General features: G+C 43.6%; 1 protein-coding gene across 2 annotated transcripts in view; it reads left to right on the forward strand.

The window, feature by feature from the left end:
* Window positions 1-18,911, forward strand: part of C2CD2 (C2 calcium dependent domain containing 2) — a 171,122-nt gene that overhangs the window by 124,318 nt on the left and 27,893 nt on the right. For both annotated transcript variants that reach the window (XM_077479840.1, XM_077479841.1), the window contains exons 9-13: window positions 3,314-3,378; window positions 4,902-5,008; window positions 10,472-10,655; window positions 18,496-18,609; window positions 18,704-18,831. In XM_077479840.1, the coding sequence (XP_077335966.1) occupies window positions 3,314-3,378; window positions 4,902-5,008; window positions 10,472-10,655; window positions 18,496-18,609; window positions 18,704-18,831 (598 nt within the window). The remainder of the gene's footprint in view (window positions 1-3,313; window positions 3,379-4,901; window positions 5,009-10,471; window positions 10,656-18,495; window positions 18,610-18,703; window positions 18,832-18,911) is intronic.

Here is an 18,911-nt window from a genome sequence, read left to right on the forward strand (position 1 = left end):
TGCTATAAAGAAGAAGTCCCACTTCAAATATTATTAATGCGTTCTGTTCCCCAGGGGACAAGGTGCATGTAGTGCTTTGTGCCATCTTCCAATATGCTGTATAAGGCTAGCTGCGAGGTCACGCAGGGGGCCTTTCCTTGCTCCAAGGCTGTCTGACAACGCAGCTAGCAAAGAGATGGTGGCTTTGACAACGGGCACTTTTCTGAAGGTCAGGTACTTGCCCAAAACAAGTGTATGATGTAGAATGCATGAGGAAGAGGGCTTGACAGCCAAAATGTTCCAGGGAAGCAGGCATGTGCTTGGAGGTGGAGAAATGTTCTGTCTGTTAAAGCAGCCATCTCCTTCCTAACTGTGTTGTTGGACGACCTTGGAGGGGGGAGGGGGCGCCATGCTGACCTCACAGCTGAAACCAATTCACTGGTGGTGAATTGGAAAAATATCTCTTACATTGTTGATCAGTGAGAAGAATGTCCCTTACATTGGTGATCAGTGAGAAGAATGTCCCTTACATTGGGGATCAGTGAGAAGAATGTCCCTTACATTGGTGATCAGTGAGAAGAATGTCCCTTACATTGGTGATCAGTGAGAAGAATGCTCCTTACATTGGTGATCAGTGAGAAGAATGTTCCTTACATTGGTGATCAGTGAGAAGAATGTCCTTTACATTGGTGATCAGTGAGAAGAATGTTCCTTACATTGGTGATCAGTGGGAAGAATGTCCCTTACATTGGTGATCAGTGGGAAGAATGTTCCTTACATTGGTGATCAGTGGGAAGAATGTTCCTTACATTGGTGATCAGTGAGAAGAATGCTCCTTACATTGGTGATCAGTGAGAAGAATGTCCCTTACATTGGTGATCAGTGGGAAGAATGTTCCTTACATTGGTGATCAGTGAGAAGAATGTCCCTTACATTGGTGATCAGTGAGAAGAATGCACCTTACATTGGTGATCAGTGAGAAGAATGTTCCTTACATTGGTGGTCAGTGGGAAGAATGTTCCTTACATTGGTGATCAGTGAGAAGAATGTTCCTTACATTGGTGATCAGTGAGAAGAATGTTCCTTACATTGGTGGTCAGTGAGAAGAATGTTCCTTACATTGGTGATCAGTGAGAAGAATGTTCCTTACATTGGTGGTCAGTGGGAAGAATGTTCCTTACATTGGTGATCAGTGGGAAGAATCTTCCTTACATTGGTGATCAGTGGGAAGAATGTTCCTTACATTGGTGATCAGTGGGAAGAATGTTCCTTACATTGGTGATCAGTGAGAAGAATGTTCTTACATTGGTGATCAGTGAGAAGAATGTTCCTTACATTGGTGATCAGTGGGAAGAATGTTCCTTACATTGGTGATCAGTGAGAAGAATGTTCCTTACATTGGTGATCAGTGGGAAGAATGTTCCTTACATTGGGGATCAGTGAGAAGAATGTCCCTTACATTGGTGATCAGTGGGAAGAATGTTCCTTACATTGGTGATCAGTGAGAAGAATGTTCTTACATTGGTGATCAGTGAGAAGAATGTTCCTTACATTGGTGATCAGTGGGAAGAATGTTCCTTACATTGGTGATCAGTGAGAAGAATGTTCCTTACATTGGTGATCAGTGGGAAGAATGTTCCTTACATTGGGGATCAGTGGGAAGAATGTCCCTTACATTGGTGATCAGTGGGAAGAATGTTCCTTACATTGGTGATCAGTGAGAAGAATGTCCCTTACATTGGTGATCAGTGGGAAGAATGTTCCTTACATTGGTGATCAGTGGGAAGAATGTTCCTTACATTGGTGATCAGTGGGAAGAATGTTCCTTACATTGGTGATCAGTGGGAAGAATGTTCCTTACATTGGTGATCAGTGGGAAGAATGTTCCTTACATTGGTGATCAGTGAGAAGAATGTTCCTTACATTGGTGATCAGTGGGAAGAATGTTCCTTACATTGGTGATCAGTGAGAAGAATGCTCCTTACATTGGTGATCAGTGGGAAGAATGTCCCTTACATTGGTGATCAGTGAGAAGAATGTTCCTTACATTGGTGATCAGTGGGAAGAATGTTCCTTACATTGGTGATCAGTGAGAAGAATGTTCTTACATTGGTGATCAGTGAGAAGAATGTTCCTTACATTGGTGATCAGTGGGAAGAATGTTCCTTACATTGGTGATCAGTGAGAAGAATGTTCCTTACATTGGTGATCAGTGGGAAGAATGTTCCTTACATTGGGGATCAGTGAGAAGAATGTCCCTTACATTGGTGATCAGTGGGAAGAATGTTCCTTACATTGGTGATCAGTGAGAAGAATGTTCTTACATTGGTGATCAGTGAGAAGAATGTTCCTTACATTGGTGATCAGTGGGAAGAATGTTCCTTACATTGGTGATCAGTGAGAAGAATGTTCCTTACATTGGTGATCAGTGAGAAGAATGTTCCTTACATTGGTGGTCAGTGAGAAGAATGTTCCTTACATTGGTGATCAGTGGGAAGAATGTTCCTTACATTGGGGATCAGTGAGAAGAATGTCCCTTACATTGGTGATCAGTGGGAAGAATGTTCCTTACATTGGTGATCAGTGAGAAGAATGTCCCTTACATTGGTGATCAGTGGGAAGAATGTCCCTTACATTGGTGATCAGTGGGAAGAATCTTCCTTACATTGGGGATCAGTGAGAAGAATGTCCCTTACATTGGTGATCAGTGGGAAGAATGTTCCTTACATTGGTGATCAGTGAGAAGAATGTCCCTTACATTGGTGATCAGTGGGAAGAATGTTCCTTACATTGGTGATCAGTGGGAAGAATCTTCCTTACATTGGTGATCAGTGGGAAGAATGTTCCTTACATTGGTGATCAGTGGGAAGAATGTTCCTTACATTGGTGATCAGTGGGAAGAATGTTCCTTACATTGGTGATCAGTGAGAAGAATGTTCCTTACATTGGTGATCAGTGAGAAGAATGTTCATTAGAAGAGGGGGGTGTTCTGTTGTCTAGCAGGGGAATAGAATAGGGGGTGTTCTGTAGTCTCACAAGGGAGATCTGGACAGGACGGACAACATTTCTTGGGATTTCAGGGAAACCGAGCCAGTATTGTCGGCTCATCACAGCAAGTTAGGTGGTCACTGAATTGTTTGCAGATTAAGAGTTTTGAAAGGTACCTGTACTGCTTCCTTTTTAGAATACTTTTTAGTGGTCTTCTCACTCTGTCTGCATTAGAAAAGAATGAAGTATATACAGTATTTGTCCTGAATCAGATTTTATTTTTTCTTTTTTTTTTTTATTTTTTTTAGCCTAACTGATTACTTTTTGTTTTCTATTTGTTTAATAGAGAACTGAATGCAAAATCCAAAGAGCTCCTTCTCCAGATCTCCGAAGCCGGGAAACCTGCAAGCAGTGAGTACGGGGATCGGGGTTTACAGTGTATAGTTATGGGACCTCTACATGCAGGAGGGGGAAGGGATGAGCCAGGGCCAGGCAACTAGGAAAAACCTTCCATGTAATCTGATGTTCCAAAAAAAATAAACCTTTCCTTGGTAAAGCCAGCCATTGATGGTTTGAATTTCAGCTGCTTCAGGAGGGACCGGCTGTTATTCAAACCATCTATGGGCAGGCTGATTGTACCCAAGTTGATCCATTGATTGTCTTAGTACAACCAGCATGCTGGATTTTTAGGATGTTCCCTGCGCCCCCCCTGCCAGGAGAACACGATAGTTCCACCAGAGGGATCATATCATCTATGGCTGGCTTAAAACATTAAGGTTGTTGTTGCTGGCTTCCTTTTTAACCTCCCTGGCGGTATGATGATTTCAGATTTTAGGTGCTGAAAGCGGTACCATTATTTTGCATGGAAATTTTGAGTTTTTATATTGTAGGCCTGTAATTCTTAGAAATAATTCACTTAAATCCATTAAAACAAGAGTCTAATAGACCGGGTATGATAAAATTTGAAATATGAAATCATAAATTATATATATATAATATATATATATATATATATATATATATATATATATATATATATATATATATATATATATAAAAAATGACTATAAATAATTATAACAAATAATAATAATAAAAATGATTCAATAATGTAATCAAATCAAAAACACTGAAATGTGCTGAGTTGCAGAATTGTCGCTGTCATTACTTTTAGTATTTGATGACGAATTTCCCCACAAATTACTATCGCTCAATTCTGCGAGCGATTCCAATTTATTATCGCTGTTTTCTAGCTGGTCTATAACCACTTTTGATGTAAACTGACATTTTTTGGTTGATTGTCAACACAGAGCTCTGGGCTGTGATTGGATATTTATGATATGAATATATAACATTATGTGTGTCAATCTACACTATACAGGGATGTACAGTATATTATATGGTGTACTATATTTTGTATATCAATCTACACTATACAGAGCCTTAACAATCAAAGTGACACTTATCAGAAATGATAACCTTATAACTATACTAGCTGCATATATGACCACATTAGGTATGTCATTTATCATGCAGTTAGTTCATACAAAGTTGTCAAATCTTCAGTAAATGACAGCCCTTATACCAGGCTAACTTTTTTGGCACTAGATTGAATATGTTAAATGTACATTAAGACGGATGTGTGTGTATATATATATATATATATATATATATATATATATATATATATATATATATATATATATATATATATATATATATATATATATATATATATATATATATTTATATTATATTATAATATAATATATAGTGCAGGGGATATAACTGCTGAATTTTTAAATATATATATATATATATATATATATATATATATAATATGTGTGTGTGTGTGTGTGTGTGTGTGTGTGTGTATATATATATATATATATATTATAATATAATATAATATAATATTTTATTTATTTTTTAAGGTCCCCCCCTGTCCTGGGCGACCGTATCTTTAGATCTGTTCAGGAAGAACCCATCGGGGAGGCAAAGCTTTCCGCTCAGCTCTTCGTCTGGATCGGTCAGCGCTCAGGTAGGTACCCAGGTGTCATAGAACCTTAATAACTGTTTCATAGTTTCAGTAGGTTGTGAAAAGAGTTGTCAAATGAAGGTGTTCTATTGGCGATTTTCCAGCTTCCTTGCTACGAAGGGACTGCATGTTGTCATTTTGGTGCCTCTCTTCTGCAGCAGGATACATGGAGTCACAGGCTACACTTTGAAGCCAAAATCTGGTAACCTTCTACCTTTCACCTTTTAGATCCAACCTTAAAGCGCAGCTCCACCTAAAAGGGTAATTTCCGCTTGTTTGCTCCTCCCCCTCCATTGCCACATTTGGCACTTTGGGGTACCTGGTTTAACTGCCACTGCATTCTGAGCCTGAAGTGCACCCCACAACGCCCCCTTCCCCCATAGTGTTCTGGGGCACATCACAGGTCCCAGGAGACTACAGAACCATTCACAAGGTACAGCAAGAAACGAGGCGTCACTTCCTGTTTCCCTTACTTGCTATGCCACCATCTGCACCCAAAGCCAATTAAAGAATCGGCTCGGGTGAGGACATCGCTGGATCTCTGGACAGGTAAGTGTAATATTTGTAGCTGCTGACTTTAATTTTTTTGCGGAGGAGTCTGGAGCTCCTCTTTAGGCAGCATGTTATGTTTTATTTGTTTTTACTGTCTTTTATTTTTTATTTTTTTTTGTTGTTTTTTATTTTAGCGCTCAGGATTTGGGATCACAGCAATTCTGCCCGCGATCCCAAATCACGGCAGAACATGTGATGCGCTTTTGGATGCAATTATTCTTTAATTCTTCTTTCACCCCAAATACGATGCAGTTTGTTGTGCAATGTGATCGCAGAAAAACGGGCGTTTTAAAAACAATGCTATGCTTGTCGCGCAAAAAAGGAGCATGAGCTTCACTTTTGGGCAAGGAGGGCATTTAGGGCAGCCTATAAAGTGAATTGGATGCTGTATGTGTGACACGCAAAATCGCATGCTGACTGCTTAGCCAAAATTGCAAGCAGGAACATTTTTTTCTTCTACATGAAAGTATGAGAACCGGTTCACACCGAATGCAGTCCTGTGCAGTTTTTTTTTTTCTTCATCAAAAACATGTTCCAATGGCATAGTTCACACCAGTGCCGTCAGTTTCAGTGCAGAAAAAAGTAGCAAACGCTGCATTTTTTTCTGCACAGAACTGAACTGGATTGAGTCGAAATGCATCAATAAATGCACCGGAATTTATAACAAAACCAGGAAACCTTGGAAAAAACGCACCATAACGAATCAAAAACACACAGAATCGCATCTGGGCTGAGCTTTTGTGGTGTGAACTGTAAGCAAAAATGTGTACAGAATGCATCCAGAGTAGGGTTGCAACGATACCGATACTAGTGTCTGTGCTGATACCGAGCATTTGCACGAGTACTTGCAAATGCTCTGATGCATGACCTGATACCTGGACACCCAGGGACGATCGGTGCGTCAGGGTGGGGAACTACAAGCACCGATCTCCCTGTGTGGCTTTCAATAAAGCATCTGACAGCCGCTTCTCCTCCTCCCCCCCCCCCCCCCCCCTTGCGGCTTACAGCTGCTTTATTGAAAGCCACACATGGAGATCGGTGCTTGTAATCCCCCCCCGATGCACCAATCATCTCTGACTGTCCCCCTCTGTGTGCTGCTCCTCCGTATCCTCCTCCGATTCCCCCCGCCTGCTCTTCCCTATGCCCCACTATTCCCCCTCTGTGCTCCTCCAGTTCCCCCCATCTACTCCTCCGTGCACTCCTCCCTGTGCCCCACCATTCCCCCTCTGTGCTCCTCCAGTTCCCCCCATCTACTCCTCCGTGCACTCCTCCCTGTGCCCCACCATTCCCCCTCTGTGCTCCACCAGTTCCCCCCATCTACTCCTCCGTGCACTCCTCCCTGTGCCCCACCATTCCCCCTCTGTGCTCCTCCAGTTCCCATGTGCCCCCCCCAGATCTGTAAGAATGGAGAGCGGAGGAAGGATCCGGTAAATGTGTAATTTACTGGCTCCTTCCTTTTCCAAATGGAAAGAGTCACTGACTCTGTCCATTCATAACAGAGCATTGTAAACCTGTGTTTAGGACCTGCCATGCCTTATTTCCATCAAAAGGGATTTTCACATTTCTTGTGATAGGAATAAAAGTGATAAAAAAAAAAATTAAAGGAACAGTGTAAATAAATAAAAATTTAATTTAAAGTGCCCCAGTCCCCTCATGCTCGTGCACAGAAGTGAACACATGTAGGTCAAGCCCGCATATGTAAACGGTGTTCGCACCACACATCTGAAGTATGCAAACGGAGCGAGAGCAATAATTCTATCGCCAGATCCCCTCTGTAACTCTAAACTGGTAACCTGTAAAAATGTCTAAAGCTTCGCCTATGGAGATTTTTAGGTACAGAAGTTTGGCACCATTCCACGAGTGTGCTCAGTTTTAAAGCGTGACATGTTGGGTATCTATTTACTTGGCATAACATAATTTTTTATATTTTACCCAAGAAAATGTTTCGTATGAGTTGTATATTGTTGTGTTTGTTTGTTTTTTGCATTACACGTCATTAAATTTTATTTTTGAAAAATCGCTGCGCAAATACTGTGTGACATAAAAAATGGTGGGTCACTGTGACCCACCATTTTGTTCTTTAGGGCGGTGATATGCAATTAGCGGTCCTCCAGCTGTTGCAAAACTACAAGTCCCATCATGCCTCTGCCCCTAGGTTTAATGCTTGTGGCTGTCAGTCTTGCTATGCCTCATGGGACTTGTAGTTCTGCAGCAGCTGGAGGTCCGCTAATTGCATATCCCTTCTCTAGGGCCTCTGAATATATATACAAAATAGTACACTCCTTACATTTTTGTAAATATATTCATATGTAATAACAATGAAGAAATTACACTTTGCTACAATGTAAAGTAGTGAGTGTACAGCTTGTATAACAGTGTCAATCAATTTGCTGTCCCCTCAAAATAACTCAACACACAGCCATTAATGTCTAAACTGCTGGCAACAAAAGTGAGTACACCCCTAGGTGAAAATGTCCAAATTGGGCCCAATTAGCCATTTTCCCTCCCCGGTGTCATGTGACTCGTTAGTGTTACAAGGTCTCCGGTGTGAATGGGGATCAAGTGTGTTAAATTTGGTGTTATCGCTCTCACTCTCTCATACTGGCCACTGGAAGTTCAACATGGCACCTCATGGCAAAGAGCTCTCTGAGGATTTGAAAAAAAGAATTGTTGCTCTACATAAAGATGGCCTAGGCTATAAGAAGATTGCCAAGACCCTGAAACTGAGCTGCATCATGGTGGCCAAGACCATACAGCGGTTTAACAGGACAGGTTCCACTCAGAACAGGCCTTGCCATGGTCGACCAAAGAAATTGAGTGCACGTGCTCAGCGTCATATCCAGAGATTGTATTTGGGAAATGGATATATGAGTGCTGCCAGCATTGCTGCAGAGGTTGAAGGGGTGGGGGGTCAGCCTGTCAGTGCTCAGACCATATGCTGCACACTGCAGCAAATTGGTCTGCAAGGCTGTCATCCCAGAAGGAAGCCTCTTCTAAAGATGATACACAAGGAAGCAAAAGACAAGCAGACTAAGGACATGGCTTACCGGAACCATGTCCTGTGATCTGATGAGACCAAGATGAACTTATTTGGTTCAGATGGTGACAAGCGTGTGTGGCGGAAACCAGGTGAGGAGGACAAAGACAAGTGTGTCTTGCCCACAGTCAAGCATGGTGGTGGGAGTGTCATGGTCTGGGGCTGCCAGCACTGGGGAGCTACAGATCATTGAGGGAACCATGAATACCAACATGTACTGTGACATACTGAAGCATAGCATCATCCCATCCCTTCAGAGACTGGGCCACAGGGCAGTATTCCAACATGACCCCAAACACACCTCCAAGGTGACCACTGCCTTGCTAAAGAAGCTGAGGGTAAAGGAGATGGATTGACCAAGTAATTCTGCAGATCTAAACCCTATTAAGCATCAATGGGGCACTTCAAACAGAAGGTGGAGGAGCACAAGGTCTCTAATATCCACCAGCTCCGTGATGTTGTCATGGAGGAGGGGAAGAGGACTCCAGTGGCAACCTGTGAAGCTCTGGTGAACTCCATGCCCAAGAGGGTTAAAGCAGTGCTGGTGGTCACACAAAATATTGACACTTTGGGCCCAATTTGGACATTTTCACTTAGGGGTGTACTCACTTTTATTGCCAGAGGTTTAGACATTAATGGCTGTGTGTTGAGTCATTTTGAGGGGACAGCAAATTTACACTGTTATACAAGCTGTACACTCACTACTTTACATTGTAGCAAAGTGTCATTTCTTCAGTGTTGTCTCTATCTCTCTCTCTCTCTCTCTCTCTCTCTCTCTCTCTCTCTCTCTCTCTATATATATATATATATATATATATATATATATATATATATATATATATATATATATATATATATATATATATATATATGTGTGTGTGTGTATGTGTGTGTATATATATATATATATATATATATATATATATATTAGAATATATAATTAATATAATTTACTATATATATATATATATATAATTATAATGTTTGGAGGTTCTGAGTAATTTTCCAGCAAAAATAATGATGGTTTTTACATGTAGGAGAGAAATGGCAGAATTGGTCTGGTAGGGAAGTAGTTAATCCTTTCAGTGTGGGAACTTCCCCGCTGCAAGTGTTTGTTTTTTATTTTTTCTGCCCAGAGTTGGGCTTTAATGCCCATTTGTAAAATGTTAACCCTTATTACGCACATATCAGCATATTGGTATTACTACATACTGGGCTTGATTTACTAAAATCTGGTGCAGACCTGCATGGTAGCCAATCCGCTTCTAACTTCAGCTTTTTCAGTTAGGGCCGGTTCACACTGCGGGCGATGCGAGGCGACACAACTTGCCTCGCCGCGATCTGACAAGTTGCCCCCGTTCTGTACAATGGAACCGTTCTGAGAGGAGCAACTCGAGTCGCTCCGACTCAGAAAAAAGGTTCCTGTACTACTTTTGGGCGACCTCCGGGCGACTTGCATTGACTTCTATACAGAAGTCATTTGCAAGTCGCCGCTGAGGTCGCGGCGAGGCAAGTCGGTGTCGCCTCGCATCGCCCGCAGTGTGAACCAGCCCTTAAGCTTTGACAAAAAAAAAAAAAACCTGGAAGCTGATTGGTCACCGTGCACAGCTGCACCAGATTTTGCACCATGCAGTCTTAGTAAATCCACCTCATTGTTTCTGCTCTGCACACGCTCTTACTGAGTAGACCTGTTTGGCTCGGACAGCTTGGCCTCATTTCATGTCTGCAGATGTGTCCCAGTTTCCTTTGCCTGGTTTCCTCATTTGTCTTGGAGGAAGACGTCTCCTTCTCATTCTGCCACTGTTTGTAGATCGTTTTCTTTCCTCCATAGCTGGGGGGGAGCTAAAGTGACATGTCATTTGTGTTCTTCATTCCAGTTCTTGTTTGTGGAACCAAATGAATTGAAATCCTTTACGGTCCCGGTGCCGGTGCCAGCGAAGAAAGTGGAGATGGACCGCACTGTGATGCCCTGTGGCACCGTGGTCACCACCATCACCTCGGTGACATCCAAACCACGGCTGGAGAGCAAGAGTCCGGGGAGCCACTCCGAAAAATCGTCCGGTAGGTTGGGAAACGCAGACACGCGTTCCACCCGGTATGCAGACTTGGCAACTCCTCTCTGAGATCTCCCCTGTAGAATATACAAAATGAATGCAGCGCTAGTAAAATTAGTGATCAATCAAAAACAAGTGATGAGAAAAACTAAAGCAGAGTCTCATTGAGATTTAAGTCCGTATATCAAACGAACATTCATACATATAAGTAAAGGTGATAATTTGCAGTGGAGAAAATCGTGAAAAAATCCTTCATATAAAGTGCATCCAACTCCACACCCAGGTGAGTACGTAATCTTCTTACCAGATCGCCGTGACCACCAAGCTCAGGGACTCCAGAGACTTCTCTTCACTTCCTTCTCTTCTCCCCTGTAGAGTGCCCAGCAGATTGCATTTTGCGTGTAATAAACTTCAATGGATGCAAGTGTTGTGTTTTTGATGGATTTTTGTGTGCATTTTGCGTTTTTTGGGGGGGGGGGTTTTTCCTCCATAACAAACTGCACAGCTGGTTGTTGAGGAGCGGGCCGCCTCATCCTTAACAGATTAGTTATCGAGTATGAAAAGAAAAAAATAATTTCCACAAAAACTGCGTGGACCCCGCCCCCCACCCCCCCCCCCCCGCCATTCCATACCAGGCTCTTTTGGTCTTGTATGGATTTTGAGGGGAACACGCAGCAAAAAAAACAATGGCGTGGGCCCATCACCCCCCCCAAAATCCATAGCAGAATTGTATGATTTAGGGGGCAGGGGCCGCTCGCTCGTCCCTTCCCTTTCCTGGGCTATATGCTGGGATAAGAAGGTTATTTATGGGAATTAAATCTGTAGGACTGCCAACAACCTTAACCACTTCAGCCCCGGAAGGATTTACCCCTTTCCTGACCAGAGCACTTTTTGTGATTCGGCACTGCGTTGCTTTAACTGACAATTGCGCGGTCGTGCGGCATTGTACCCAAACAAAATTGGCATGCTTTTTTTCCCACAAATAGATCTTTCTTTTGGTGGTATTTGATCGCCTCTGATGTTTTTATTTTTTGTGCTATAAACAAAAAAAGTGACAATATTGGGGAAAAAAATGCATTATTTTTTACTTTTTGCTATAATAAATATCCCCTAAAAATCTATAAAAAAAAAAAATATAATATATATTTTTTTTTTTCCCCCTCCGTTTAGGCCGATGTGTATTCTTCTACATATTTTTGGTATAAAAAATCGCCAACAAGTGTATATTGATTGGTTTGCACAATTTATAGCATCTACAAAATAGGGGATAGTTTTATGGCATTTTTATTTTTTATTTTTTTATTAGTAATGGCGGCAATCTGGAATTTTTATTGTGACTGTGACATTATGGTGGACACATTTGACACTATTTTGGGACCATTGTCATTTATACAGCGATCAGTGCTCTACAAATGCACTAATTACTGTATAAATGACACTGGCAGGGAAGGGGTTAACACTAGGGGGTGATGAAGGGTTTAAGTGTGTCCTAGGGAGTGATTCTAACTGAGGGGGATGGGCTACCACTGACATGACATTGATCAACGCTCCCGATGACAGAGAGCAGTGATCTCTGTCCCTGTCGCTAGGCAGAACAGGGAAATGCTTTGTTTACAAAGGCATCTCCCTGTTCTACCTCTCCGTGACACGATCGCAGGCACCCAGAAGACATCACACAGCAGATGGTCACGGAGAACACGGCGGGCGCCCACATTGCTGCTTCTTAAATGGGACGTACCTGTACGCCTTTTTGCCCACCCATGCCATTCTGCCGACATATATCATTGGGAAGAGGTTAAAACATGAGTAAAAAAGAGCAGGCAACAGGGGCCACCCCCTTGGACCTTTAAGTTAAAAATAAAGGTAATGAAGTAAATAAAAGGCAACCATGTGCCACTTTTATTGAGTACACAGTATCTGATAAAGTTTGTAGTAGAGTTGCACGATTCTGGCCAAAATGACAATCCTGTTTTTTTTTTGCTTAGAATAAAAAGATTGCGATTCTTGCAGCGTAAAATCTTTCACATTATACAAAAAAATGGGCTAACTTTACTGGCTAGTTTTTTTTTTTTTTTTGTTTTTTTAATTCATTAAAGTAATCTTTAAAAAAAAAAAAAATTGCATTTCAAAGACCATTGTGCAAAAACAATGTGACATAAAATATTGCAACAACCACCAATCCGCTCGTGTGTGGGCTTCAGCGGACTTTTTCAGCGTGCAGTCTGGCGTACTAAGAATTTCGGATTTTTCGAAATTCTGTCCGTCGTACTTTGGTTTCAGCGGACAATCCGCTCGTCAGTATGCTAGTTCGACGGACTAAGAATGGCGCATGCCCAGAAAGGATTTACACGGCGGAAGGTTGCTTTGCTGTGTCTTGGACTTCCTATTTCTAGTCCCGTCGTACGTGCTGTACACGTCATCGCGCAAGCTTTCGACAGACTGTTTGTGCATCCGTGTGTGGTCAAGTCCGTTCAGTCGAAAGTACGACGGACTGTCCGTCGGATTGTATGACGCACTAAGTATGCCATACAGTCCACTCGTGTGTACGCGGCATCAGTCATTTTCTAGCAAAAAATATATATATATGTTTTAACTTGAAACCAACAAATGTCAGAAAAAGGTTTAGACTCCATTCACACAGGGGCAACTTTTGGATCTGACTTCAAGTCGTCTCAATTCGCGCTGCGTAAAAAACAATGTAAGTGAATGAGAGCCATCTTAATGCACACTACTGAAGTCGCTCCGACTTCAGAAAAGGTTCCTGTACTACTTCTAGGTGACTGGTACCCATTGATTTCAATGGAAGTCGCCTCCAAGTCGGATCTCCATCTATATTGAAGCGACAATGTTGCCTCTCTCACAGAATAATCGGCTCTCGAAGGGCAACTCCACCCCAGATTTTAAATAAAAAACTGGCATGGGTTCCCCCTCCGGGAGCATACCAGGCCCTTATGTCTGGTATGGCTTTTAAGGGGAACCCCCCCAAAATCCATACCAGACCCTTATCCGAGCACGCAGCCTGGCCGGTCAGGAAAGGGGGTGGGGACGAGCGAGCGCGCCCCCCCCCCCCCCGAATCGTACCAGGCCGCATGCCCTCAACATGGGGGATGCGTGCTTTGGGGAAGGGGGCCACCCTGCGGCCCCGCCACCCCAAAGCACCTTGAACCCATGTTGATGAGGACAAGGGCCTCTTCCCGTCAACCCTGCCCATTGGTTGTCGGGGTCTGCGGGTGGGGGCTTATTGGAATCCGAGAGCCCCCTTTAATATGGGGGCCCCCAGATTGCGGCCCCCCCACCCTATGTGAATGAGTAAGGGGCACATCGTACCCCTACCCATTCACCTGGGGGAAAAAAGTGTCAATTAAAAAAAAAAACACAACACAGGTTTTTAAAGTAATTTATTTATCAGCCCCGGGGGTGTTCTTCTGACTTCTCTGCTCTGTTCGGCCTCTTCTCCCACTCTCCGGCCTCGTCTCCCGCTCTCCAGCATCTTCTCCCGGGCTCCTTCACTATCTTCTTGCAGCTCTTTTACTCCTCCTTCCCTCTTCTCTCTTCTTTCTTCTTCCAATGTCGACACAACACTCTTTTCCGGAGAGCGGGAGAAGAGGCCGAACAGAGCGAAAAAGTTGGAAGAAGACCCCCGGAGCTGATTAATTACTTTAAAAACCTGTGTTGTGTTTTTTTTTATTATTGACACTTTTTTTTCCCCAGGTGAATTGGTAGGGGTACGATGTACCTCTTACTCATTCACATAGGGTGGGGGGCCGGAATCTGGAGGCTCCCAGATTCCGATAAGCCCCCGCCCGCAGACCCCGACAACAAACGGCCCGGGTTTTCGGGAAGAGGCCCTTGTTCTCATCAACATGGGGACAAGGTGCTTTGGGGTGGGGGGCCACAGGGCGCCCCCCTTCCCCAAAGCACCCACCCCTCCCCCCATATTGAGGGCATGCGGCCTGGTACGGTTCAGGAGGGGGGGGGGCGGGCGCTTGCTCGTCCCTAGCCCCTTTTCTGACCGGGCCAGGCTGTGTGCTCGGATAAGGGTCTGGTATGGATTTTGCAGGGACCCCCACGCTGTTTTTTGCCGTAGGGGGTTTCCCCTTAAAATCCATACCATACCTAAGGGCCTGGTATTCTCCCGGAGGGGGAACCGATGCGTTTTTTTATTTAAAATTTGGCATGGAGTTCCCCCTTGAGAGCTCATTAGTCTCCAATTGGCCATGGCCAAAGTCTCCTGGCCTAGGGCGAATTAAAGTCGTGTTGTAAGTCGCCCACAAGCCGTATTGAAGTCGCCCACAAGCCGTGTTGAAGTCACCCCAAGTCGCGCTGTTATTCATACTCAAGTCGTGTCCAAGTTGCCTCCAAAAGTTGCGCTGGAAGTCGTGTTGCCCCTGTGTGAATGGACTCTAATGCCGCGTACACACGACCGGACTTTTCAACATCAAAGGTCCGACAGAACGATTCCGGCAGACCATTTGATCGTGTGTGGGCTGCAGCGGACTTTTGATTTGCAAAAGTCTGACAGACTTTAGAAATGGAACATGTTTCAAATTTTTCCGCCAGAACTCCGGCGGACCCAGTTCCTACCGAGAAATCCGCTCGTGTGTATGCTAGTCCGACGGACAAAAACCGACGTGAGGGCAGCTATTGGCTACTGGCTATGAACTTCCTTATTCTAGTCTGGTCGTACCTCATCACGTTAGAATCCGTCGGACTTTGGTGTGATTGTGTGTGGCCAAGACCGTTCATTCGGAAAGTCCGTCAGAACTCCGTCGAAAGTCTGTTGGACCTAGTCCCTCAAAGTCCGGTCGTGTGTAAGCAGCATAAGTGTTTAAAGAGGAAGTAAACCCTGATGAGTTTACTTCCTCTTTCATTCCCTGCAAAGGTAAAGCATAATGGACTACTATGCATTCCATAGTAGTCCATTATGTGTCACTTACCTGACACAGGAGCCGGCGATGTCACCGCTGTCCCCTGTAGTCCGGAGCATCCATCTTCTCGGTGGGTCTCGCTGCTCCGCCGCTGTCATTCGACGAAGCTGCGATGACGTCGCTCCCGCGCATGCGCACGGGAGCTGCCACTCGCAGCATATCACCGTTAACAGCGGTGCGCTCAGTGCGCCTGCGCGCCGCTATCTACGGCACATGCGCCGTAGACAGCGGTGCCTGTGTTTTGGCAAATATCTCCTAAACCGTGCAGGTTTAGAAGATATTTCTTGGACCTACAGATGAGCCTTAATCTAGGCTTACCTGTAGGTCAAAGTGGTTTGTAAGGGTTTACAACCACTTTAAGTGGTTAAACTTTTTTCACTTACACACAGTCTATTCCATTGTCAAATTGTTACAATGTTTATACTTAAATTCAACTGATAAAGAATGTTTTGATTCTTGGCAGACTGCCCCGTTTTTCTCTTCCTTTCTTTTGAAGGCTGTGACTTCAGAAGAGCAGAGAGAATTCTTTACATAGAAAGAATTGTGAAACACTTTAGTCAAGATCACGACAACGATTCTTGACGATTAATTGTGCAGCTCTATTTTGTAGTCAGGAACAATCAGATTAAAATATATAATTAATACATAGACATATATATCAAACCCAAAGCTAATAATCAGGGCACTGCCAGAGTCAAGCTGAGGTCAGTCCATGAAGATTTGTAGCATACATCCCGACATGTTTCGGAAATTTTATTGCTACATATTTTCCTTCATCAGGGAGATTTATACTTGGGTGACTTTATCTGCAGCATAGATATAGTTGCATAGTATTTGTACAATAGTACATAAAAAAACAAGTGATTTTTCATAATGAGCTATATAGTATTTAGGCTTAAAGGTAAGTACTTTACATATAGGGGTTCATTGAAAAGATATGGGGAAATGGTGAAAACAAATGCGGGGAATCCACGTTGGCTGAAAGAGTCCACATGGACACAAAGATGGTCAAGCATGCGACCCAGAGCCGGCCACTGATTCACATCCACAAGAGACACCCTGATGTTAAACCAGCCATTAGTATTGCTGTCTTAAAGGCCATAAATAAAAGAAATTGAATCAATGTTTTTAGAATAAGTCGACAAGCACAGCTAGTGTGCTGTAACAACAAGACAAGGGCATGTGTTTCCCAGAAATGCCGACATAAACTAGTATGTCACCTTTCACTGTGCTGATCGAGGTGCAGACATCAGAGTGACAGTCCTCAGACTGAGACATGTCTGAGCGCTCTAAATAGTGAGAGAGACAATCCTCACAGGTTGTTTGGGTAATGCTGGTTATTCTGCCCCATTAGCTGTATGAAAAAAACACCCGAGGCCAGAATTCGGGGCATGATGACGTCACGTGTCGGTGCGCGATGACGTCTCATGTCGAAAAGGAAAACACAGGAAAGTTCCCACCTGTGTTACAAAAACACAGCGGGGACAGGTAGGAGATCCTCCCTGCACATATGGCCCGCATGGAGAACCCTGTCATCCGTTTAGCCATGCACAGGCGGAGCCCAGGGAGCACACCGTACACCACCCAGTGGACAAAGAGGGCAACAGCAGCCAATGTGTGTACAATAAAAAATGCCTGAAAATAACTAAAAACAAACAATAAAAATACAAAGGAAAAGGCGAAACACGGCGATTAAATATCAAACATACATGGTTATCAATGAAGTGATTCATCCACATTGCATGCTTGCAATTCTAGAAATAATGATGTAGTCACAGAGCTGTACTGTGAGAAATAAATCACAGTATAGAGGTGCTAAAGTGACACTAATTGTAATGTCCCCATACTGTCACAGGGGGCGCCTTCATAGCTAATAAATCTGTGAGGCAATGAGGGATGTAGCATAGAAATGCCTTATTGGGGCCAGATGGTAAGAGGGCACCAGATGGTGAGAGGGCATATAGATTGCATATCAATAAAACAGGGAAGTGGAGATATTACTAGAAGTGCTATATCCGGAATGTGGGAAATGAAGCTAGAAATTCAAGTCCCTATAAATGCTCCTTTTTAATACATTACTAGGGATGGAGATGAATCTAAACATTCTTTGGCTCACTCAAAGTCCCAACCCCCCCTCCCCCCTCTTGTTTCAGGGTTACAGTCCTGGAGGCTCAGCATTACATGTGGGCAATAGGTAGGGCAGGTTTCATGCAAATACATCTTTCCTAGGAACACCTACTCCTCCAGACTGACATCCACCCAAGGCATTTCGATATTTGCATACCTCCTTCATAGAGCCAACTCGCTGCTTTAGGGCTTGAGGGCTCTTGAGAGGAGTACTGAGGTCGGGGTGCTATGATGTTTCCAGGAAGCTCTATGTACAGCACCATGCCAGCTCTTCTCACCAGCCATGATATGCCTGGTTTGCATAGAGAAGCACAGAGACCTAATGGTGACATCACTGGGCCTAAAATAAGGTAAAGAAATCAGGTTTTATTAAAAAGTTAATTTGTTAATTAGAGAAATGGGAACTAGAAATATAAGCAGGTTAAAGTTCATATTGTCCAATACCAGAGTCTCTACTGGCGGTGAAGATCTGGTATTCGATTATTGAATGACGGGGGGGCGGGGCATAGTGCCTACTTTGGCAGAAGTCAAGGCAGCCAATGAAAACTCCTGACTCTCTTGCTTTTTCGGGGACTCAATAAAGCCCAACCTCCGTTCTTTGCAGAGTGGGAAGTTGCTATAACATGTACCTGTCTTTTATTGTGATCTGTGACTCCATTGGGGATATTTCCTGTTTCTTCCCATCCCAGTGACAACTGGACCAGACTTTAAGGGAGCAGGAAGTAACAGACAGCAATTGATGGATGAATAAGTGAGCTATTTACAAGGCCTTTGTTTCTTTGTTTCCATCAGATTCAGCAGCCAGCACTCCACCTAAAATCAAAGTGATTGAACGAGATTTCTCTGTGCAGGCGATCCCGTCTCACAGCGGCGTGGTCAGCAAAGCCCTGTCCTCTTCAGACACAGGTACGGTGTCCAGGCTTCCATGTTTGTTTAGGTCATGCGACCAACGAGTGTTTTGTTAGCGTGATATAATAGTTTCCTTTTTTCTCTGACATAGAGCTTTTGATGCTGAACGGCTCCGATCCGGTCGCAGAAGCCGCCATACGACAGCTCCGAGAATCGTCAAAACAGTCTCTGAAATCTCCCCGCAAGAAGAGTACGATAATTATATCAGGAATTTCCAAGGTAAGTGCATTTTTTTTCACAAAATTGCACGAGTTCCTGCGACAGGAAATGTGCATGGGACTCTGAGGGTTTTCTAATGT

This window comes from Lithobates pipiens, unplaced genomic scaffold, assembly GCF_037356315.1.
Source record: "Lithobates pipiens isolate NorthernLeopardFrog02 unplaced genomic scaffold, aLitPip1_a1.2 Scaffold_16, whole genome shotgun sequence".
Taxonomy (NCBI): domain Eukaryota; kingdom Metazoa; phylum Chordata; class Amphibia; order Anura; family Ranidae; genus Lithobates; species Lithobates pipiens.